The sequence below is a fragment of the Heteronotia binoei genome, chromosome 10, assembly GCF_032191835.1.
Source record: "Heteronotia binoei isolate CCM8104 ecotype False Entrance Well chromosome 10, APGP_CSIRO_Hbin_v1, whole genome shotgun sequence".
In the NCBI taxonomy this organism is placed as follows: Eukaryota; Metazoa; Chordata; class Lepidosauria; order Squamata; family Gekkonidae; genus Heteronotia; species Heteronotia binoei.
In genome coordinates, this window is record NC_083232.1 from 74611328 (window position 1) to 74636856 (window position 25529).

Here is a 25529-nt window from a genome sequence, read left to right on the forward strand (position 1 = left end):
ATAGGATTTGAAAGCGCCTCTCCCTCCGCCTTCTACTAATAGAACCAAGCTTGAGTGCCTTTTACTGAGAGAAGCGAGGTTGAATTGCCTACCAGCAGCCATTGCCTAGTGGTTTCCACAGAGGGTCAATCCTCATCCGTCCTGGGACCAGCAGTGGGTGGGGGAGAGTAGAGTCAGCCAATGCGATGCAAGAGCAGTTGATTGATGGTTTGATGGGTCAAAGGTTGATGCACCACAGTCTCACCCACTCAGTCAGGTTGCTCTATTATAGATACATAACATTTATGACAAGTGAACTGAATAAGGTATTTTTATCCAAATTACATTACAGTCTTCTATTCGTTATGTTACTTACAATATAATCTACTATTTAATCTATTATTCCCAATAAGAAATGAAATAAAGAGACTATATGGCCCTTCTCGGGGAGTAGTGATAATACAGATGTAAGGACTAAATGAGGTTAGCATATGTAGTGAGATAAGAAACCAATATCCCTGTTAAGTCCTGGGGATTCCACTTTTCTAAGTGTTACAATCACTTGCAACTCAGCAATTTCCCTTTCTAGCCTGTTCCCAAAGTTTCTTTGCAATAAAAGAGCTACTCTAAGGTCACCCATTGAATGTTCTGGAAGGTTGGAGACCATGTAATAAATAGTAGATTGTAATGTAATTTGGAACGGTTGATTGGAATTTATTTCTCCGGTCTGGGGACAGAAGCGATAACTCTACACAACCAATTGCCCCACTTCAAAGAAGATGATGCTGTAAGGTCACCTCCATACTTTAGAGGAGATGGACTAAGCGTAATGGCAAGGTCTCAGTTAATTACTCTCACCATTCCACAGTTAAGGATACATTTGCCCAACCATCTCCCAATTTTGACATATTTTCTTCACTATGTTTCTCCCCATAATTAAAATCCAACAAATGGTAATCCGATCTTGTTATCCCTGTTTGCTCCTTGCATCTGTCAAGTATCTTCACTATACCGTATGCTGATTTGCTGCCCACCCTCTACCTTTCATTTTGGGAGTCAGAATGAATGTTACACAAAAAGGACACTTCTCAATTAACCATGTACTTTCATTGGTATTGTATTACATTAAAATGTAAGAACTCGCATTGTGTTGAAATCAAGAATCTCTGCAATCAGCACTTTGTAGAGGCTATATTTTTCTCAGCTCTGCATTCTCTCTTTATTGTGTTTTAAAATAGTATGGATTGAGCAATATTCATTTGTCATTTTGATACATTTATTTCTGTTTTTAGGGGGGAAAGAAAATGGTCCCATCACCTACTGCAGCAAGTCCGTATTTTTCCTCATATGACGATGATTACAACGATGACCCAGAGATATGTAAAAAAGATGACGTGAACAATTTTGGATCCTGGTTCCTTCCCACCTGTTATTCATTAGTGTTCCTGTCTGGCTTGGCAGGGAACATCCTTGTGATCTTAGTGCTGCTTAAATACAAGCGGCTGAAAAGCATGACAGATATCTACCTGCTCAACCTTGCCATCTCAGACTTGTTCTTTGTTTTTGCCCTTCCTTTCTGGTCTTATTTTGTGGCTGACGAGTGGGTGTTTGGAAACGGGCTATGTAAATTCTTCTCGTGGGTCTATCTGACTGGTTTTTACAGCGGGATATTTTTCATCATGCTCATGAGCATTGATAGGTATCTTGCTGTTGTTCATGTGGTGTTTGCCTTGAAAGCCAGAACTGTTCGCTACGGCATTCTCACCAGCCTTATTGTATGGCTAGTGGCCATGGCAGCTTCCATCCCAGGGCTGGTATTCAGTGAATCTGTTCCGGAAAATAATCGTATCATATGCAGGCCAAATTACCCCAAGAACGATATGACATGGAAACTTTTTACTCCTTTGGAATTCAACATTTTGGGACTTCTGGTTCCATTTGCAGTCATGTTTTATTGCTACGTAAGGATACTCAAGGTCTTATGGCACTGCAGGAATGAAAACAAGAAGAAGGCAGTGAAGATGATCTTTGTTGTTATGATTGTATTTTTGCTGTTCTGGACCCCTTATAACATTGTACTTTTCCTCCAATGTTTGCACGATGCACGCATAACTGAAGGATGCCGAATCAGCACAATCCTAGATTATGCCTTTCAAACATCTCAGACTCTATCATTTTTTCACTGCTGTCTCAACCCAGTGATCTACTTCTTTATGGGACAAAAGTTCAAGAAATATATCCGGCTGCTCTTTAAGAATAATGCCTTATATAAAACACTTTGCAAACCTTGTGGGCTTCCTGACACTTTCCTCTCTGAGTTGACAGCCTCATCCCGTACCCAGTCCACCAGTGATGAAGACGCACTCTGAAGATTCTCCAAAGACCTCTTTTAAAACAGGATCAACACATGGCATCATCAACCACGCACCCAAATGAGCATACGTTTCCCTTACTGAAAGCCAGCAACTGTCCCTTGAACGCAGTCTTCCACTGAAGTTTCAGACATGGCCAAGAAGAAAGGAAAAGCAGGAGACCACTTGGGAACATAATGAAGATCATTTCACTGTATCCAGTGTTCCCTCTAAGCTGAGTTGGTGTGAGGTAGCTTGCAAATTTTTAGCCTCAAGCTAACACATTTTTGTCTTAGCCCAGGAAAGATGGCCCCAGAGCATAATAATTTATGCAGTAGCTCACAACTTTAATGCCAGTAGCTCACAAATAGAATTTTTGCTCACAAGACTCTGCAGCTTAGAGGGAACATTGACTGTTGCTTATGATAACAACTAAGCAGAATTGCAAGCTTCCTGGTCTGTCAATCCATCCTACATTGTTAGCACTGTGGTCAACCAAAGAACTTGTTAAGATACCACATAAAATGGCCTTTTGAAGTTCTTCTATATATTGGGATCTTTCATCTTTCAAAAGCAGGACAGCTTGAAACCAGTTCATTAAACCACTCCATCTGTTCTTACCTTACAAAGCATGAAACACCCAACATACTCATGCTTTTGTGCAATCTCAAAATATATTCTAAACTTTTGTTTCTCTAGTGTAACTGAAAAATCTGTAATTATTTTATTTTTTCCATGCTTTATCTAAAAACTGCCAGCTTAGTCATACCTCTTCCATCCAGAAGATTTGGGTGGTGTTCCTTTGCACAAGGTAAAGTATTATTACACACAAAAAAAGTTTTGGCACACAAGTGCATGCAGGAGCCCAAACTTCTTCCCATATACCTGTTTTCTCTTTTAAAGCTGTAGTTGTTATGCTAGCTGGATATCACTGGTGATCTTAATGCATTCCCAGATGTATAAATGACCAGCCTGGAGGCTCCATTCCAAGGTAATGGTTGGATCATGGGCAACAACAAAAGATTGATCTAGTTGTTCCGTGGGACTGAGAGGAGTATCTTCATTGGCAATGGTTGCAAGCATTGTGCAGTTAAAAAAAAAAAAACTGTTCGTAAGAAAATGAGCATCCGGTACTTATCATTGCACCATCTTATGCACTGAAGACCTATAAATAAGGGCATCCCACCCAATGCCTTTGATCATTGTCAGGCGTTTATTGTCACAGGTGGTCATGTCACTGTGCTAAAAGACAGAGTTGTTACTCTGCAAGCACATGCATGATAAATGATGAAAAGTACCACGTGTAGCTATTACTACTGGTGACAATATTCAGGAATATACAGAACATACAGGATTTCTGTTGCTAATGAAAGACATTTACTGAGAGCCGAAGCAGCCAACGGCCTTACACTTTCCATGAAGGGTTGTCTGATTATTTTAGTAGTTCTGTATGAGTGGAACAGGGAAAGTGCTTGGTTTAGGTATACCAAGAAATGAGAAGCTGGGGAGCAGCCTTAGGTGAGATAATGAGATTTCTTCCATTTGAGTGCATCAATGGTGCATCCTTAGGAGAGATTATGAGATTTCTTCCATTTGGGAAGTTTCAATCTTTCTGGAATGTTGGTGTGCAATCTAAATGTTTTATTTCATACAAACCGCACAGTTGTTTTTCATTATTTTAAGTATGGTTATAAACTATTCTGAGATAACTATATATCAGTAGAACAGATATTAAGCAAAAATAAATAAAAATGTGCACTAACTTCTATGGTAGTTATTAAGGTCCACTGGTAGTCAGCTGAATTGGATTGTAATAATTATAGCCATTCCTTTTATTGAAGCACAGAGAAAAAAGGGAAAATCAGTGCACAAGTTCTGGGTCATTGTTTTTAAAACTGCGATGGCCAGTTTTGGTCTATAGCTGAAGATGGTTATAGTCACCATCCCATTGAAACTGTCTTACAACTTCACCTACATGAGTGACAAAACCTATGGTTTATGTATATTCTGCACAACTGACTTTTAGACCTTGTACTTTGTTTTCAACATTAGATTGATCTTGTCTATGTGAACTGTATGGACATGTCATGGTTGTAATTGTAAGCATTAAATGAAGTTTGTTTTTAAATGAAAAAAAAAACCCCTATGGGCACCTCTAGAAAATAACTGTGGGGCCTGACAGAGGATTATTTCCATGAAGAATTCAGTTATTGAATTTCCCTGCAGCCATCTCATGAGGAAAAAAAAAACCCTAGACATTGTTGGTGTGCCTCAGAGCTCTCAAATATTTCCCAAATGCAAACTATACGGATCCAAATAATCAAATGCCTAGTTCCAAGCTGATTTGAGGAATCCTGTGTCCCACACAGCACACAACCAAACTACTTCACAGCAAATTACTCTTGAAACTGAGCAGATCTGGCACAAAGGTCAGCTGCTTAAAAATGGCGGGGGGGGGGAGGTCAAATTCTACTATTTTATAGTATGTCTTCTCATAGACCTAAAGCCAGATTGTTCACTCCAAGAAACGTCTTTAAAAAAATCTGTAAAGAAAAAATAGTAAACTTTTAATTGGTACAATAAAATATCTTTCTTCCTTTGCGCCACTGTCTCTTTTGCCTGCTTTCCCCCCTCTTTTAAAAATGGTAAACATCCACACTGGTAAGTCCTGAATAACTCAACGCCTTAAATATTGCTTTGTGAGAACTGCTTGCTCTGGTGAATTACCTAGAACTGGAGCCTCACTCTTGTCCTGACTGCAAATTTTGACCTGGGAACAATTCAATGATGTAAAAGAAATACATTATCATATTCACAATCCTTAGAACACTTTTCAGGACTTTAGAGTCCAATGTGGATTTACTATACAGCGAGATACAATCATTTCATAAAATGTTAATCAAATTGCCTGCACACTTTCTCTGTGGCTTGCACTTCCATACTGGCAACACTCTGGAGTACAGTGGTTAAATTTGAAAGCCACATTGAGGAGTGAACACACTGAAGTAAGCAGTGCTGCCTTCAAGGTTCCCAAGGAGAGAAATGAGAACATTCTCCTTAAGAATATACTGAGGGAGCACTTAAGCAGGTCTACTCAAAAGCCAGCCCCTTTTTATTCAATTGAGCTTATTCCCAGAAAAGTGTTCTAAGGATTGCAGGTGTATTTAGAAAAACCCAATTCTACTGTTAAGTCTACGTAGGGTTGCCAGGTTTGTCTCAAGAAATATCTGGGGTTTTGGGGGTGGAGCCAGGAGCAAGGATGCAACAAGCATGATTGAATGCTGACGGGAGTTCTGGCAATGAAATGTAAAGGGACTGCATGTATTTTAAATGCCTTCCCTCCATTTGGAAATAATGAAAGATGGGGGTACCTTCTTTTGGGGCTCATAGAACTGAACCCCCTGGTCCAATCTTTTTGAAACTTGGGAGATGTTTTGAGAAGGGGTACTAGATATTATGGTGACAATTTGGTGCTTCTAAAAAAACAGCCCCCTGAGAGCCCCAGATAACCACAGATCAATTCTCCATTATGCTCTATGGGAATTGTTCTTTATAGGGTATAATGGAGTGCCCAGCAAACATCCCCCCCCCACTTTCTGATAACCCTGAAGCGAGGGGAGGGCCTCCAAACCAGGGAACCCCCTGCCCCCAATTAGGGATTGTGCATTTAAAATTCTAAGAGGTTTTGGCTTCAGAATAGGCACAGTACTGGCCTGTTTAAAATACACTTAAGTTGCTGCAAAAAGAAAGGCTTGCTTGATATTAAAATTAAAAATTAATTATAAAGAAAATAAGAGCAACTGGCCATCTTAAGAACAGTTTGCTGAATATATTATAGAGGGCTATAGGGCAGCAAACTCCACAAGGCTTGAGCATCTGGTTAAATGAATCAGTTTGTACCAGCTTCAGCTCCTATATGGAAAATATACACACTTAAGTGTCTTGGAGTGAATGAGAGAAAAGATGTGGCAGAAGAATATTAACATTTGATTGGTACTAGTGTCTGTTAAACCTGGAAGAAACATAGAAAGGCATTACTCCCGAGGAAGTCTACTGATAAAATGGGCCTATATCCGGGTGCTCATTGACTTTTGTTGCAATATGGGAATGTTAAAATTGGACCTCTGTTACAACATGAAGTATGCAAAATTTAAAATGTGGAGTAATAAAATATATAAAGATTTTAAATGGTTTTAATAAACTTTGTTAATCAACATATCACAGTAGTTGTTTAACTTCCATTGCCTGTTCCACTAACTGTGATCCCTTTTTCATTGTTACACTGTCCCAGTTGGGAATTGGCAATCCTAATACATAGCTTGGCAATACTATACAGGAAAGAGAAGAATAAGCAAATAGAATAATCTGTTACCTTGTGTTAATAAGTATGAAGTTGTTCAGTCACACAGTCAAGTCCGACTCTTTGAGACCCCATGGACGAAGTCACGCCAGGCCCTCCTGCCTTCTACCATCCTCCGAAGTCTGCTCAAATTCATGTTAATTACATCAGTAATGCTGTCCAGCCATCTCATATTTTGCCATCTCCTCCTCCTTTTGCCTTGTCTTTCCCAGCATCAGGGTCTTCTCCAGTGAGTGCTCCCTTCTCATTTGGTGGCCAAAGTATTTGAGCTTCAGCTTCAGCATCTGACCTTCCAGGGAACAGTCAGGGTTGATGTCCCTTAGGACTGACTGATTTGATCTTCTCGCAGTCCAAGGAAATAAAGTTACCAGCAAGCTATCAGTGAGTTCTGTCTGTATCTTGATTGGTCTTTGTTTCCCTTTCTTGCACTTTTCAAATCAGGCTGATTAGTACAACACAGGGTAAATCCACTTTTCGTATGCATAGATTGAACAGTACATTTGTGCCTCTCACAAGGGTCTATTTAATGCTCAGCTAGAACATCAATGCCCAGTTAGTCCATTTGCTTTCAGAGAAAGGAGTATGAGGCTATCATGGACACAGTAGGTAAATAAAATGTGGGTGGCATACAAGTATTGAGAGGGGTACGTACTGAGTGGGTAGCAGCAGCTCATAGAGCTGGCAAATTCAAGACTCAGTTTAAGGGAAAGAGCCTTTTGCTCCAGACATGTTGCCAACCCTATTCCACCCACACATCTTCCACTTCCATCTTTATTGTTAAGTCTGTAGTTAAATCCTTTTGACAGGGAATGACAAAAATATGGAGGCAGAATTCTACCCAGCTGCTCAGCAAATGAAACTTTTTTTACAAAGAGAGTGAGTGACATCCAGTTTCCCCTCCACTGTACGTACTGACAAGCGAAGAGGGAAGAATTTCTGCACTTTGCTTCCTTGTCAGTCACCTCACAGCAGTTGCCTATAAATGTCAACAATGCCACAAACTTAGTCCTCCAAGAGTTTCTACTCGAGCAGGACATAGATCTGGCTTGCGTGACTGAGACCTGGGTGCGAGATGGAGACTGTAGCTCTCTCCCAAACAGCTCCCCCAGGATACTCAGTCTTTCACCAATCACGGACTAGTGGGTGGGGGGGAGGGGTGGCCCTATTCATAAAAGATGCTTACTCCTTTCGGGCACTCCCAGCCCCAGAGATCAATGGCATTGAATGTGAGGGAGGGGTTGGCGATATAGCTGGTGTACCGTCCGCCTAACACACTGGCCAGCACCTTACCATCCCTGCTGGAGGCCATAGAAGGCTGGGCATTGGAGTACCCAAGGCTAGTGATCCTGAGCGACTTCTCAATGCCTGTGCTGACGACACGGCCTCCAGCCAGGCGATGGACCTAGTGTCATCCATGCGACACTGGGACTCTCCCAATTTGTTATATTGCCCATCCACCAGGCAGGGCACATTTTAGACTTGATCTTTGCAGCAGGGGTTTTGGTGGATGATATTATTGCGGAAGCAGTGCCATGGTCAGACCACCTTGCCCTTAAGGCTCATATGGATGTCCCACCCCAAGCCCGTTTAGGCGGCGAGCATATTTTGGCTCACTCGCGGAGCCTGATGGACCCAGAGCGGTTCCAGACGGCTCTATGGGATCCCTGGCCCCCTGGCGATTCTCTTGGTGACCTGGTTGAATCCTGGCATGTCCAGATCTCTAGAGCCATCGATGAGATCACACCTCGGCGCCCTCGTGTTAAGCTGGCACCGTGGTACACCCCGGAATTACGGCAGCTGAAATGAGGGCTCAGACGGCTAGAGAGGCAATGGCAGCGTACTCAAGACGAAGAGACTAGAACATCTTAGAGAGTTTATGAGATCCTATGAGATGGCAGTCAAACCCACAAAGAAAACTTACTTTGCGGCCAAGATTGCGTCTGCAAATTCGCACCCGGCACAATTGTTTAGGACAATTTGGACTCTTACAACACTGCCGCAAGGCAGGCCAAATGCTAGGAAATTGGAGATAGGCTTTGAGGCTTTTGCGGAATTTTTTGCAGATGATGTTGGGCATCTATTTATACTGTAATTTAACTAAAGGCAAGTCAAAATACAGGCCTTGCGGAACTGGGCAAGGTCCCGCAAGGCCCTTACATCTGGGAGTTGGTTACATCTGGGAGTTGGCAATTGAGAAGGCCCTTTCTCTGGTAGCGCTCAATCTCGCCTCCCTTGGCCCGGGGATTGACAGTAAATTCTGCGATCCAGATCTGAGTACGCTCTGGGGAATGTGTGGGGAGAGACGGTCCCTAAGGTAGACAGGTCCTCGGCCATATAGGGCTTTAAAGGTAATAACCAGCACCTTGTAGCGAATCTGGAATACTATTGGCAGCCAGTGCAGTTCCCGCAGCCTTAGCTGTATGTGTTCCCATACAGAGAGACCCAATAACAGCCTGGCTGCTGCATTCTGCATCAACTGCAGTTTCCGAATCTGAGACAAGGGCAGCCCCATATAGAGGGCATTACAGTAGTCTAGTCTTGAGGTGACCGTTGCATGGATCACAGTTGCTACGTCGCTGCGCTCCAGGAAGGGGACCAACTGTCGTACCCAAGGTGAAAAAAGGCGAATTTCACAGTGGCTGCTATCTGGGCTTCCATTGCCAATGTGGGCTCCAGTAGCACCCCCAAGCTTCTGACTTTGGGCACCGATATCAGTGGTGCCCCATCAAAAACTGGTAGAGGGATTTACCCTCCCAGACCATCCTTTGCAACTCAGGCAAAGGACCTCTATGGGATCTTCATCGGATTCAGCTTCAGACGACTCAGCCTGAGCCACCCTGCCATGGCTTGCAGCACCAGGACTACATTTTCTGGGGCAGAGGCCGGCCATCCATCCATCAGCAGATAGAGCTGGGTGTCATCAGCGTACTGATGGCAACCCAGTCCAAATCTCTCGACAATCTGGGCAAGGGGGCGCATATAGATATTAAACAACATCGGGGAGAGCACCGCCCCCTGAGGCACCCCACAATTAAGCGGATGTCTCTGGGACGATTGTCCCTGGCTAAGGAGAAAAGAGGAGAGCCATTGCAGGGCCAACCCCTGAATCGGCAAGGCATCAGACCAGCAACTGATGGTCAACCGTGTCGAACGCTGCCGACAGGTCCAACAACATCAGCACTGCCGACCTGCCTCGATCCAGATGCCACTGAAGATCATCTACCAGGGTGACCAGCACTGTCTCTGTCCCATGACCTGGGCGAAAGCCGGACTGGTGTGGATCTAGGATGGAAGCATCCTCCAGAAAGCTCTGTAACTGCAGCGCTACTGCCCTTTCAATGATTTTACCCAGAAAGGGTAAATTTGAGACCGGCCAATAGTGTGCCAATTCAGCCGGGTCTAATGTTGGTTTTTTCAAGAGGGGGTGCACTACTGCCTCTTTGAGGGGCCTTGGAAAAAGCCCCTCAGAGATGGATCTATTTACAATATCCCGTATGGGATATCGAAGCTCCATCCGGCACGCTTTAATCAGCCAGGATGCACAAGGGTCCAAATCACACGTTGTTGGGCGCGCAGTAGAGAGGATTCTGTCAACTTCCTCCAGGCTAAGTGTTGTAAAACTGTCTAAAGCTGATCCGGAAAACAGGCACAGAGTCTCGAGCTCGCATACCGTTTCAACTGTGTTAGGGAAGTCGCAGTGGAGCAATGAGACCTTATCTGCGAAGAAGGTTGCAAAATCCTCGCAGCCAATGTCCAATTCCCTACAATTTGGACTGCCTTGTGGCAGTGTTGTAAGGGTCCGCATAATACTAAATAATTGAGCCGGGGGTGAATTTGCAGATGCAATCTTGGCCGCAAAGTAAGCTTTCTTTGTGGCTTTGACTGCCATCTCATAGGACCTCATATACTCTCTATAAGATGTTCTGGTCGCTTCATCACGAGTATGCCACCACTGCCTCTCTAGCCGTCTGAGCCTCCGTTTCATCAACTGCAGTTCCATGTTGTACCATGGCACCATCTTTGAACGAGGGTGCAGAGGGCACCGGGGAGCAATCTCACCAATGGCCATCGTGAGCCGATTTTGCCAGGACTCAACCAGGTCATCGAGAGAGTCGCCAGGGGGCCAGGAATCCCGCAGTTCCCTCTGGAACCGTACTGGGTTCATTAGGTTCTGTGGGCGAGCTAAAATACACTCGCCGCCTAAACGGGTTTGAGGTGGCACATCCATACAGGCCTTCAGGACATAGTGGTCCGACCATGGCACTGCATGGTCGTAATTCAGGCCACTGTCACCCCCAACGTGTGCCTGGCATGATGTGTGGGTGTTGTTACAAATTGAGAGAGTCCTAGCATAGCCATGGATGACACTAGGTCCAGTCGGAGACTGGAGTTTGAGTCATCGGCATGGACATTGAAGTCACCCAAGATTAAAAGTCTTGGGTGTTCCAATGCCCAGCCTGTTATAGCCTCCATAAGGGATGATAAGTTCCACTGAGTTTCAAAGAGTGGTCCTATGAATCAATCAGTAGGAGTGCAGCCTGCATTTCCCTCTGTGTCTGTGCATTAATCACTGCTATGAAAAATATCATTCAACTAAAACCCACTGCAACTGTAGTTGAAGAAATTCAAAGACTAGATACTTTTAATTCAACAATTGAGATTTTGTTTCCTTCTTAAGGCTTCTTTCATACAGTTTTTCCAAAATAGCTAACTGTTAAAAATAAATTTAATTTGTAAAAGATGGCATGATATCTGAATGATGGCAATGATATCTGAAACAGCCACTCTGCCCTATAATACTGATTATCACATAATTTCATATCATCTGGCACAGAAACAATATGCAAAATTAGGCAGAGTTCAAAATCATCCTATGCAAATTGTTAAACTTCTGTGGCAAGACTGTTCACTATTTTCTTAATCAGAGCAACTTCCTTAGAAACATCTTGTCTAAAACCTCATTTCCTTTAGATCTTCATAGTTTATCTGGATTTAGACTCAACTATGTTACATTCTGATTAGCTCTGGATCAAATTCTTCATAATTATATTATTCAAGCCTATGATTTTATATGTCATACTACATTCAATCCATCAAGATCCATTTACATTGCAAATATTTATAAATATTATCATAATGAGTCTCCACGTGGATAGATTCATATCTAAACAGGCACTCATAATTAAATCAATGTGCTAGCTTGCATGTTGCAGGCAAAAAGCATCTCAGAGCGAACACCACAGGCTGAGATTTCATATCACCTCAGACACTACACTTTCCTTATAGTCAGCCGCCAACAACATTGCAAGTTTCAGTGTGATGTAGTGTTTTCAATGTGAGACTTGTACTGAAGGTTGCATTCAAACTTGTACTCACAGCCACACTTTACACAGCAGTCTGGATACAACAGAGTACATGCACCAAGGCATTGTGGGACATGCACCAAGGCACATCTTCTGCTGTGGCCTTGAGTGTTGAGGGACACGTTGTTGAAAGGCCACCTTTTGCATTACAACTATGTCAAGACACTGAGCAGACTGAATTGGTTGCTTGAGTGTAATTTCATCACTAACTTAGTATTGTGAATCAGAAGTCATTCTCAATTGTAATGCATATTAGACAGATAAAAGTCACTTGCATATTCTAGAAACAAGGAACTCTAGTGCAAACTGGATGGATGGTGAGACAAGTTTCAGTGAGCACAATATGACTATGGGCTCCCTTTGTTGAATCTGTTTGCTTACTGGATCTGTAGCCTCAAATATATGTACTGTGCAGTTAAAAATACTATAGCAAAGCCCAACAAAATTTAAAATATCAGATCTGCATATTTTGAACCTAAAATTCCTGAATCTATCAGATTTGTATTTTTATAGTACTGGGACCAACTTCTAGAGACAGAAGCTAAAGGGCTGACTGCACAATGTGAGTAAATGCTGGGATTTATCAACCAAAACAAAACACATGTTGAAATGCAAATGTTTAGTGTGTTTGAGAGGGGAACAGATTTGTGTTAAAAAATGGACAACCTAGCCGCATTCCAGTTTAAAATTCATTTTCACACTAGTTAAAATGATTGTTTCATTTTCTATAGCAAAAATTACCTAGCCATTAGCTTCTTCCATTAAGCTTATTGTTAATATATTTCAAATATTGTTATCATGTACTCTCATCTCTCTGTTGACTCTGGAGACATCTACAGAGGCAAGAGAAGGTGGACAGCCATTCAAAGTCACCGGTGGGGGGAGGAGTATTATTTGATGTGTGCTCAACAATTTAATAAACTATACCTATTTGCATAAATAATTTGATTTTTTTTGGAAACAAAGTATAGAAGGCACAATTTTCTCTCTCTCTCTTTTAAAAAGACAATGCTATTTGTGATTTGATTTCCCACACTTGAGAGTGAGGAAAAATAACAAGCTCTGTAAAATGAGAGGAAGGTTGAAGGAACATTCATACATTGTCTAGGTCTATCCCAAATCTCTGCTAAACAAAATCTCTACTAAACATGAAATCTGTACCAAACAGCTTCTCAGAATCACTTTCACAGTGAAGGCTTGCATTGATGTTGGGCTTGTCTACAAACTCTATTGAGCATTTCTGGGTGCCACAAGGCGAGCCCTCCAGTTCCAGAACAGTAATGTTGTTTGGAGAGGATGAAACAAGGATGTTGCTCGGAACAAACAGTGTCACTTGAGGGCCACACGCTGGCCAGTAGCGGCCTAAATTGAAGCCGTTGATCCAGAATTGTCCCTGCAAAGAAACAAACCATTAGAAATCCCCTCTTGGACACCCTGACTCAGAGTCTCACTTGGTATCAAAACAGATATGGAATTTATTAACTGAAAATTCAGCTCCTCTTTTAAAAAAATTGCATGACACTGATCAGAGTGTGGCATCTATTATTTTAACAAAATTATATGCATTTGCAAAAAAAACCCAAAACCCAACAGTGAATAGAACAGTTTTATCCATTCTGTCTCCTGTTATCAAGTCTGACAATCATTCTTTAATCAGTGACCTCATGGGTATCAACAGGGTAATATGCACTATCACACAGGTCAGGCCAAAAGGAGATTCAAGTTTCTCTGGCATAATGGATGGATTATCAAGCACCTGTGAGGGCTTCAGATGACTCCCCCTGCTCTGGGCAGCCATGAGGCATCAGTACCCAAAGCATCTGGGCAAGCAGAACTAAGCTGCTCACAGTGGCTTGCGATGCTCCTTTGTCCAGGTTCAAGAGTGAATGGTAAGGATGCCAAGTAGGCCCCACCTACCCATTCATCACAACTTGAGGGCAAGGGACAGTGCTGGACCAGAGCTAGCAGGCTGCAAACAACAGTTAACAGATGTCAATCACTTCTTCACCTCTGCTCACCAGAGCATGAAGACATTCTGCCACTGGAAGTAATGCATGTACTTTCTTTCACATATACATGCATGCACATGGGGTGTAGCTCTTCCTGCTATGGGTAGCTGAGAGGAGGAAGCAAGCACAAACTGTCTGCTGCTGTTGGAAGATGAATGATGCTGCTCTTAGGAAGATGAATGATGCTGCTGCTCAGTACTGCAGCCACTCAGTCTTCCACCTAAGCTAGGAGCCCCCAACTTTTTTGAGCTTGAGGGGCACCTTTGGAATTCTGATACAGCATGAAGGGTGCAGCCACAAAATGGCTGCCACAGGAGACAGAACCAGCCACAACATGGCTGCTGCCTCTCACCTTCAGTCACACAGTGAGGATCCTTGTGCTGGGACAGCAGCTACTGCATAGCCAATCAAATCGCCAGTGACCAACCAGAAGCCTTGCTGGGCAAAAGCCCCACTTGGTCCGGCCTACATTCTAAAGAGACTTGGTGAGCACCAGAAAAGGTATTGGCAGGTGCCATGGGCACACACTGGGGACCCCTGACCTAGCAGCAACTTCAATTGGCAGTAGCAGTGCAGACCAATGAGGTCATAATCATGTCAGTCAAAAGGAGGATTGCCTCTTCAGTTCCCAGCTGCATTTTAAAATACATTTTCACAAAAACCGTAACAACAGCAGTGCAGAATCTAACAACAGTGGTGAATCTTGTTATTGCTTTAAAATAACTAAAATCTGAGATTTAGGAAAAAATCCCTATTGGGGGTATGGAAAAAAGCTACACAACACAATGTTTTCATTGTGTGCTCTCCTCCACTACCACCACTTTATCAAATCAGAGATTCTAGGAACTGAAACTGGAACATGGCTGATGCAATCTAGAAAATGTTCAACACAATCAAGCCCCATTACATTAATGGGGAAAAGCCCATGAGCACGTGTATAAGATTGGATTACTGTCGTGTGTTCCATTTGGAGCCACTCTTGAAAGGAACTGCATGTCCCTAGTTCTGTTTATATTGTTTCACACTATATCGTACTCTGCCTTTCCTCTACTTTTGGAAGTAGCCCCTCCCCCACCTTCTCTGTATTGGACTGATTCCTCTTTGATAGGTTGATATTTCATATCACCCTCTTTTTGTAACATCTTCCCACACCCACCCATTTGTAACTCTAAGTAGAAATAACTGCTAAAGATGTACTATGCCAAGCAGTTGTCACAAAATTTTATAGACATTGTGAAGAGAGTTAAGAATTTCCCCCCTCTCTCCCCCAAAATACTAGATCTCAAGGGTGTCCAGTGGAGCTGATGGGCAATAGATTTAGGACTGACAAAAGGAAATACTTCTTTACACAGTGAGTGATTAAAATGTGGAATTTACTGCTACAGGATGTAGTGATGATGGCCACAGTCACAGACAGTTTTAAAAGGGGATTAGACATATTCTTGGAGGGTAGGTCTATCAGTACCTTGTAGTCATGGTTCCTAAAAAGCACCTCTGCATTCAGAGGCAGTACACCTCAATACCAGTGGCAGAAGGCAACATTAGGGAAAGGCCCTGACCTCTAGGCCCTGTTGTTGGACCTCCAGAGGAACTATGTAAGACCAGATGTTGAACTAGATGGACCAATGGCCTGATCCATTATGCTGGAATTTTTTTGTCAGCCTTTAAAGATCCACCAGACTTCTGTTTTATTTTGTTACACATGGCTCCCCCTCTATAATTCATGGGGGTTTTTTTGCTGTTTCCACAAGGTGATAAATGTGCTTCAGTGTCAGGAAGCACCCTTATCAAGATCATCTACCGTTGCGGTTTATTTTGATAAAACTAAAGTTGAACAATACACCCAACCGTTCTTTCTTACACATCTGTCAGTGGTTCAGGAAAACCTTTTGTAGTGTTGATTGTACTGTATTAGAGAAGTAATCTGATTACTAATTAGCTACTAAGAAGCAGGTATTTCATTTTTTCCTCCTCCACTTTTTTCTCTTCCCTGAAAATCCCCTTACTTTCTTCCCTTTTCTTGCTTCCTCGTCTCCTTCCCACCTACCAGCTAATCTACTTTTAATTGTACCCCCAAGCTTCAGATTTTCCTCTGACAGCCACTCCCAGAAAAAAATCAGTCATGTAGAGCCAGTCTTGAGCCAGATCCAGCTGTGCAGTGCAGAACAACAACTTGCATATGGCACCTCATTTTATTTTGAATCACTTCCCCTACTATTTCCATTTCCTCCTAGTAGCAGCCCTCAAATCTTTACCTTTTCAGGCTTCTTTTTCTGCTTCCCACCCATCAACCAACTTACCTTTTATCTGCCCCTCTTCTATGTTTATTATTTATGTACTCCATTTATACTCCACAATGGGGACCCAAAACAGCTACATAATTCTCCTCTCCTCCATTTTATCTTCATAAAAACCACATGAGGGAGGCTAGACACAGAGGTCACTCACCAAGCATCCATGGCAGAGTGGGAATTTAGACCTGATTCTCCAAGATCCTGGTCTGAAACACTAACCATTACACCACAGTGGTTTATGGGGTGGCTGTTGTTGAACAGTAGCAAGCAGCTGAGTCTGCACAAGTCAGCAAGTTGCCCAGTGGCTGCTGCTGGGCCTGGTTCCGATAAGTCATCCCTCAAAGGCCAAAACAGCATTGGAAGGGCCCTGCTCCTTCCTTTTAATGACAGGGGTTCTAACAAAAAGCTTCAACTAGAAATACCGTGGTGGTTTCCTAGCAACAGCCACTGAAGGCATTTATTCTTAAAACTACAGGTGCTGCTTCTATTATTTTGAGAGCTGTTAACTTCAGCTGTTGGGGTTTTAAAAAACTTATTTTAATGTTTTTTTAAAAAAAATTTAAACAAGTACGTAACATGTTAACAATTATGTAAATGTATTACATAAGACAAGAAGATTGCACATAAATGTTACAAGTGACTATTTGACAGTTTAATTAATAAAAATAAACTCTCGATATGTTTATTACTATCTGCTTTTCTATGTTGGTGGATAGTCCGAGTATCAACAGTATAAGCAATGAAATAGGCATGCAACTAAAATAATGCTAGAAAATTGCAGTTGATTGGGATTGCCATATCCTATATCCAGGTTATTCCTATTAGTCACATAACCCAGAAAGAGAAGCCATTGCTCTAGAAATGTAGATCGATACAGGGGGTTCTCCATAGTCAATAATTGTCCTGAAATTTTTCCATTATAAAGTAGCCCCAACGTTTCTTATACCATTGTAAGAGTGTTGGCATTTCTTTATTCTTCCATTTGGTCATGAGTAAGCCTTCAGCTACTATAAGTAGAATGAAAATCAAGTCTCTCTTTAGAGTTGGGAATCTCTGGATCTTCCCATAAATGTAAAATAATCACTTCAGGGTACACTGGTACTCTATCTCCAGTGATACATTTAATCTGAATTTTAAAAATCTCCCCAAAATCTTTTTATAGTGGAGCCTTTCCACAAACAAGAGCTCCATGGCGCAGAGTGTTAAAGCTGCAGTACTGCAGTCCTAAGCTCTGCTCACGACCTGAGTTTGATCCCCAGTGGAAGCTGGTAGCTGGCTCGAGGTTGACTCAGGCTTCCATCCTTCTGAGGTTGGTAAAATGAGTACTCAGCTTGCTGGGGGAAAGTGTAGATGACTGGGGAAGGCAATGGCAAACCACCTCGTAAAAAGTCTGCCGTGAAAACGTGAAAGCAATGTCACCCCAGAGTCGGAAATGACTGGTGCTTGCACAGGAGACCTTTCCTTTCCACAAACAGTGAATATATTCTCCCATTGGGGAGAAAGGTGGGGTACAAATGAATTAATAAATAATATTCTACTTTATTAGATAGCATTGAGAAAGACTGTTCTGGACACTGGCTTTCCAGAAGAAGTAGCTGATTCTGCTAATATGTTAGCAATATACTGACTGCATAGCTGATTACTGGCATCTAGCTTGCTGATAAACTACAACAGGACAAATGTCTACATACTAGCATTTGATGTATAAACCACCACTTTTCTGTAATTTAATTCAATAAACTACTTTAAAACAAAAGCAATTACAATAAATCTTACGACTCAGGCACAGTAAGCATTTGTCTCGGAAGAGTGGCTATATTAAGCTGATATCACAAACAAAATGTTTTATAGCATTTTCTGAAGCATGATCTTTGTAGACTAGATCCTAATTTATCAGATAATGTTGAGTGGGCACAAAAACACATAATCACCTTGTACTAACGCAGAACCTTGGTCCATCAAGGTCACTACTGTCTACTCAGACTGGCAGCAGCAGTTGCAGTAGAGGTCTTTCACATCACCTACTACCTGATTACTTCAACTGGAGATGCCAGGGATTGAACCTGGGACCTTCCGAAAGTCAAACAGATGCACCACCAATGAGGCACAGTGCCTCCCCACTCATGGATTTGAAGAAGAAGTGGGGGCAGGGAAGAGGAAACCAAGACTTATGAAAGGCAACATTTTAAACAATAATCTCCTGAAAGTGGAGATACCTTATGTGAATCAATCAGTATTAATAAGATTTAATCAACAGAGACTATCTGTAGATCAATCTGTAGAGATTGATAGTATTAAGCCGCCAAGACTCCACAAGCTGTTGTTCAGACTGTACAACACCACAAGTGAGAGGATTACTGATGGCAAATCTTACCCTTACTAGATTGTCAGCCTACAGATCGGTCAGTTTGATTGGTCTTTACAGTCTGTATTGTTTAATCAGTAAAAGCTGGGACACTTAGTAAATGACTACTGTCAGGCAACCAGATCTAATCCTGGTTAAGACCTGCAAATAACAGTCAATAGACTCCAACTCACCAACTTCACACAGTGCCTCTAAGCATCTGCCACTTCAATTCAGAAATAATTTTTGAGGAACTTTTCATGAAGAAATTACCTTTGTCCACCCAGGAAACTGGACATAGGTGTCCTGAGGTAAATCTGGTATTCCACTAGGAATGGAAAAGCTTCCAGTATAAAAAGAAGGTTCTTTGTAGCTTGATATATTCCCACCAGTTTCATTATGGAGGCCCTGGCTGACTGCTTTGTCAATGTCCAATGGATACATCTCCCAGTCAGTAAGTATCTCTTCACCAAGAGTTATATTTGAAACCAGGCCCTGCAAATAGATTTAATACATATAAATCAGACAGTAAGTCAATAGTAGAACTATAACCTCAAACCAAAAAAACGAACCATTTTAAAAAACCATTAGAAGCCATTTTTAAACTGGAAATAGTTCAAATTCCTTTTACTGATCTTTGGGATCAGTTTTACTCACTGGTTTTAAAAGATATCCAGTGTCAGCAACACTGGATACAAAATAAGTGACATTAATGAAAATTCAAGTAAAAACTCCTTCATCCAGTAATAGTTTTCCTCATTTTAATCTGCCTTGCTGTGCAACTATGCTCATTAATGTTTCATAATAGTTCATAAGGGTTTTTTAAATCACTTGGAATTCAAAACCCATGTAATTTTCATCTCTAAATTAGCAGAAATTTGTAAAAGCCAAAGAACTTGATATATAACTTTGTCTAGAAACTCTAGTTGACCTCAAGCTTACAAACAGATTTTCAAAAAGAAACTGATAAAGTAATTCTTTTTATGGTACCTGTGGGTGGATATTTCAGCAATAGGCATTCTACAGGTGCTTAGGGATATCAACACCTTTAAAAAATTAGCCAAAATAGAAGAGTGTTCAGCTCAATCAATCTTTATTGCACTGGCAACAAAATGACAACCAGACACAACAATAAAAAATAATAAAACAGTGCTCAACTATTAGTTTAGTAATGCCATTCAAAAATATAAATAAAAGAGTGCTTTTTAAAATACTGGAGGCGAGGGAGAAAAAAAAAGTAGGGTTTGAATTTTTTTTAAAAAAAAATTAAGTGGTATGGTAACATAAAACTTTCCCCAAACTTTCCCAAAAGCATTGATAATTTGTTCATTTTAAAACAGAAATTAAAGAGATCAGAAGCATGAACATGGAACTTGACTTACTTGATTATTTTCAATATCTAACCTCAAGGTTAATGTTTAGAGGTGTATTAGTAATCTTTTTAAGAGAGGAGGCCCCAAAACTGAAAGTTGTCATCTTAGCATCTGATCAAATCCAACAAGTCTTTATGAAACTCCACTTTCTGAGATCCTTTCTAAGATTAACTTAATCTAGGATTTTGATCTTACTTTTAGACTTTATGGTAGGCTACATTTTACACACACGAGTTTCCACATCCTGTGCAGCAGCAGTGAACTCAAGACTTCTAAACTTCTTCTAAACTTCTTAAAAGAAAACCATGGCTGATTTAAGAGGCCTTTTTTGGGTGCATGTTTGGCTAAACATAATGATACAAAAAGCCCTCCCAAAATAAGCAGCAAATACTTACAGCCTCCCTAGGGGATATTTAACATTTAAGCAACATTTAACTCATTGGAACCAGCCAACTAATGTTCTTTGTGAAATCCATTTGGAGCACAAGATCATACAGAGAAAACACAATGTGTGCCCACACTCTAGTTCAACCAGAATAGCCAGAAGATTTTCCTGGAGGTGAAAAAATGACTGCAACTGGCAAATTGAGCATATACATGGACATGGTCCATACTGAGGATTTTTAACGTGATGCCAATCATGAGAGAAAACATGTAAAGAAATAAGCATATGTGAACGGGCCCTGAAGAATGATAAGAGAACTCACTCTAATCCAGGGCAGACCAATGAACAATTCCCAGGCCAGCCAAAGGACAATTCAGAGGCAGGACATTCATAGCCCATATTTCTACAAAATGGATTATGATAGAAAAGTTACTTCACTAAAAATTCCACTGTGCACTACTTTCTGATTAACTGGCACTATCAGTGAGAATGAGAAAACACAGCTCCCCATATTACAATCAATGCTCCCTCTAAGCTGCAGAGTCTTGTAAGCAAAAATTCAACTTTGTGAGTTACTGTCATTAAAAGTTGTGAGCTGCTATCATTAAAGTTGTGAGCTACTGTCATTAAAGTTGTGAGCTACTGCATAAATTACTGTGCTTTGGGGTCATTTTTCCAGAGCTAAGACAAAAATGTGTGAGCTGGAGACTAAAAATCTGTAACACTGGTTACAATGACTGTGCTGACAGGTCATACAGTGCTTCTTGGGAGTGTTGGGGTGGGGGAGGGTTGTATTGTTGTTTTTTTGCATCACATACATACTGGTATACATGTTTTGCAATGTACATGGTGCTAGGTTATCTGCCCTTGTTTCATCTTTGCAACAGGCATCTGTGATTTGTTCCCATACTTTCAATGAACAGTTGTTTTAGTTTGAAATGCTGCACAGGGCTGCATTAGTTCTGGTTAAAGACAGTTCCCAAACTCTTCTCCTTCTTGTCTCTATACTGGGCCTACGTGAACAGATGTAATGGAGAGAGATTCAGCAGAATTACAAAGGTTGCTTTGCCCTACACAAGTTCATGATGAGCCTGGCTACACATCTTCCTGCATAATTATGACATACAACATGTACCTTGAAGTCATTGTTGTATCTTCCATAATTCACTCGGCCCGTATTTTCTACCAGCAAATCCAAATATGCTCCAGCAGTCCCTGTTATGTTGAGCTTTGACACATAACGTCTTGAAAGGACTCCCTGAGGTACCTGTACAAGAAACCACAAAAGAAGTAACATAAATAAATGATCTGTGCAAATTCATGATCTGAAGAGATCAAATACTATCATTTTAATTCATTAAAGAATAATGGTACATAAGCCATTTAATAGGGTGGTATTCTAAGCCAATGAAAGAGCTGGGATTTGAAAAGGGCCATCTGGCCTGTGAGGATTCTGAGGCAGTTGGTAGAAAGAACTGTTGGAGTGGGAAAACACAACAACTCAGAAGCAGCTGGTAGGAATTTTGATATTAAGTAACTGATGGGCTTCCTGATACCAAACAAAATCATGGTACTGTGTACCTTTATGGGCTTTAGTTGAGATATTTGGCAGTTCATATGCTAGTCCTCACTATTACCACAACTTCTCTCTCAATTCTTGGATCAAAAGTAAGTCTTTTTCCAGTTTGAAGTGATGAGCTGATCCACCTCAAGATGCCACCACTGGGATCACAGAACAGTTGATATATTTCTGACAGCAGCAGGAGACAAAGGAGCTGGCACCCATGATTACCTTATAATCCTAACAACTGATCATATGTTCCTTCCATTTCTCACTTAGTGACTGATCTCTTTAAGCAATTTTACTGCTTCAACTGGGCATAATATCTATTAGCTGTTATAAATTGAAATAAAGTTTGATAGAATAGTGTAAAGAGCCCCGTGGTGCAGAGTGGTAAGCTGCAGTATTGCAGCCTAAGCTCTGCTCACGACCTGAGTTTGATCCCGGCAGAAGCTGGGTTCAGGTAGCTGGCTCAAGGTTGACTCAGCCTTCCATCATTCTGAGGTCAGTAAAATGAGTACTCAGCTTGCTAGGGGTAAAGTGTAGATGACTGGGGAAGGCAACGGCAAACCACTCCGTAAAAAGTCCGCCATGGAAACATGATGTGACATCACCCCAGAGTTGGAAACGACTGATGCTTGCACAGAAGACTACCTTTATGAATATTAAAACCTGTTTTGAATGGAAGAGCAGGTCCAGCTGCCTCACTTGTGTGTAGAACTAATATTTCTTATTCTTTAGATGTGAGATTAGCTCATTCAGATGAGTAAATTTAAGAAAATGGAGGATTTTTAAAAAACTATGTGGGGTATGGTTTTTATAAATGTTTGTGGAAGATGAAATGAAGTTAGTCTTATAAAAACATGTCACATATAAGAGGTTGCTTTTAGTAAGTATGGAATTATGTGCATATTAGAAAACAACCTGGCTGGGGGACTCACATAAAACTGTGGAAGGAGAAATTAATAATTTGGAAGTCACTGCTATTCATCATATCCTATAAATTCTTAAGGATAGGGTTAGCTAGAGCTGCTAACCTCCAGATGATATTGTAACAAAAGAAAAAAAAACTGTATAAAATAATAACTGTTGATACAGGTCTTGGCTTCTTAGTCTATATTTTGAAACAAACCATTTATTATCAATATTATTGACAGAAAAACACTACACACTAGATGCCAGATTTTAACAATGTTGGCAATATTACAATAGAAGGTTGATGTTACAGCAACAGCAGCAGCAATAGATTACCTAGGTAACTGTCCATTTCATTTGCCTTCTTCAGGCTGCAGTAAATAGGTAAAGCCTTGAATTCAATAATGGAATGCCAAGTATTTCCTTCAAATTTATATTTAGACACTCTCCAGCTTTTACAATTGTTGTATAGACAGTTGCAGTTGGAGCCTCAGAGATCAACAGTCTTGCATTAGAGGTTACCCTTTGTCAGATTCAAAATGTCTCTGACAGCCCAACTCAGCAACCCCCTCCTGGTGCCCTAAGCAAATGCCTAATTTGTCTAGTGGGTGAGCTGCCCCTGGCTGTAAATCATCAATTGATGAGCTACAGAGAGAAAGTATGAACCAGCCCAAAGCAAACATTCAGGCAAAGTCTTAAACCATAAGGAATTCTTATGACTGTAATTATGGTAGCAATAAAGACAGAAACTGTGGAGCCTTACCCCATTTACAGAGACATAAGCACGATCATGAACTCCATCAAACAGTGGAAGGAGTGTGGTATTCTCTGTACAGTTTCTTGGTAGCTTAGTTCTGTACAGTATAAACCCATAATACTACAAGAGGGAAATTGGAAGAAGCCATAAAATAATTATTTTGAAGTTCTTAGTTGGAAAACAATGCAAAGCAGTGTCAAATATTCTCAGCTTATAGATCAGAACACAGCTATATATAATGTCCATCTACTTTATAGCAATATACTAAAATATGCTGGCTTTAAGAAAACAAGCCAACATCAAGATAGTAAATCAGCCAAAAATCATTAAATTAGTCTTGGTTTAACCACATTCTTTCATAGTTGCTGAAATAAAGAGATTTCATGTTATAGTTTACTTTATTGTAACAGAAAAGATTAACTATCTGATCTAAAAGATAGAGTAGAGTGCCTTCCACAGCTCTATGCATCTCTTGTTGCCTAACTCTTCTCCAAAGCTGTCCAGAGGCTCCCTCATCAGCCCTCTCCCCAATTCCTGCTTCTAAATTACACATTTTGATCTCTATCCTAAACTTCACCTGATTGCCAGGGAGTTCCTCTTGTCTTTCTGCCGCTCACTTGTCACTTTTTCTTGCAAGATCTGTGCAAATCTGCCTGTTTCTTACGCTTATTAAAATTCTCTGCCCCACCCAAGAAAAAACATAACCTGTCCCACAGTGTCATCCACCCATCTCCACCTTCCCCATGGGACCACAGCAGGCCTACTCATTGCAAGAGCGTTTTAAGTCAGCTTCCCTTTTTATCCAACTTCTCAGACATCTCCCAGAGTTCTAACACTGAATTACCAATCCCCTTTTTAACCAAGTCACAGTCATTCTTTTCAGTTTCCCCAGCTGCTGCTCTATTAAGCCTACTTCCAAGTATTTTGGCTGCCTGTTCCTACAGCCTCTCTCCAAGTATATCAGTTTACTTTAGGATCATTAGTGGCCTTCAGCTGTTGCTAGAACTGTAACCCAGACTGGACTATAAGGAATTCCTAATGAAAGCTGCAGTTCTCAGGAAGTCAAATTTTGCATCAAGAATCCAAACTCTGCTTGTGAAGAGCACATAGAATATAAACAATACAGATCTTCTCAAAAATCTGTATTGGGTGTGCTCAGAAGGCCACAGCACAGCTTGAATTAGCTGAACTCATATCTTTGATCAGGTATTCAACTGTATGCTGACCACATTTAAAGGAATACACAAAATACAGACTCAAAATTCTTTGGGGGATCAATTTTTACCTGCTTCAGTTGAACAAATGTTAAAGGATAGGTACTTTTCACTGGTCCAGATTGCGACAAGTCATTTAGAAAGTCCCTCACTGTACCCACCTACAATGCAGGAGAAACGAGCTACTGTTTGCAATTAAATTTAAAGGTATAAGAAACAAAACAGCCATTTTAACCAGTTTGCATAGGCTTTGAGTCCATTCAAGATTTCTGCTGACACAAGGGATTTCCATCAGCACAGCAGACTTTCCTCACATCCTCCCTTCTCACTACAGCCCAAAATGCCCATCCCCACCCATGTTATTCCCGGGGAACACAGTTTGCCAAAGGAGGAAGGGGGAATTGGTATAAACTAGCTCCTCTTCTGTTCACAGAAATCGCTTCAGACCAACATGGCTGCCCACTTGGATCTATCTCCAAGATCAGTCACAGTACCGGAAAAACAGTCCCACCAAATATTATCTAAGAAGGATTTTTTGTTCTTAGAAAATACAAAAAGCATTTATCAAAAAGCATTTTGATGCTTTCAACATGGTCATAACTGTCTCGGATGGATACAACAGGC

General features: G+C 41.2%; 2 protein-coding genes across 3 annotated transcripts in view; one reads left to right on the top strand and one right to left on the bottom strand.

Moving 5' to 3' along the window:
* The first annotated feature begins 1283 nt into the window (after window positions 1-1283).
* CCR4 (C-C motif chemokine receptor 4) lies at window positions 1284-2472 on the top strand. The gene has a single exon (XM_060247721.1). It carries the CDS (start codon window positions 1284-1286, stop codon window positions 2346-2348), a length of 1065 nt encoding a protein of 354 aa, XP_060103704.1. The 3' UTR covers window positions 2349-2472.
* Window positions 2473-11305: 8833 nt separating this feature from the next.
* GLB1 (galactosidase beta 1) overlaps window positions 11306-25529 on the bottom strand; it is a 57263-nt gene continuing 43039 nt past the window's right edge. For both annotated transcript variants that reach the window (XM_060247530.1, XM_060247531.1), the window contains exons 12-16: window positions 24977-25066; window positions 23698-23811; window positions 21594-21725; window positions 18974-19195; window positions 11306-13446 (exon numbers count right to left, since the gene is read on the bottom strand). In XM_060247530.1, the coding sequence (XP_060103513.1) occupies window positions 13180-13446; window positions 18974-19195; window positions 21594-21725; window positions 23698-23811; window positions 24977-25066 (825 nt within the window). In that variant the 3' untranslated portion in view covers window positions 11306-13179. The remainder of the gene's footprint in view (window positions 13447-18973; window positions 19196-21593; window positions 21726-23697; window positions 23812-24976; window positions 25067-25529) is intronic.

Excerpts from the sequence above, each read along its gene's own strand:
- CCR4 (XM_060247721.1), top strand. The coding sequence starts at position 1,284 with ATGGTCCCATCACCTACTGCAGCAAGTCCGTATTTTTCCTCATATGAC.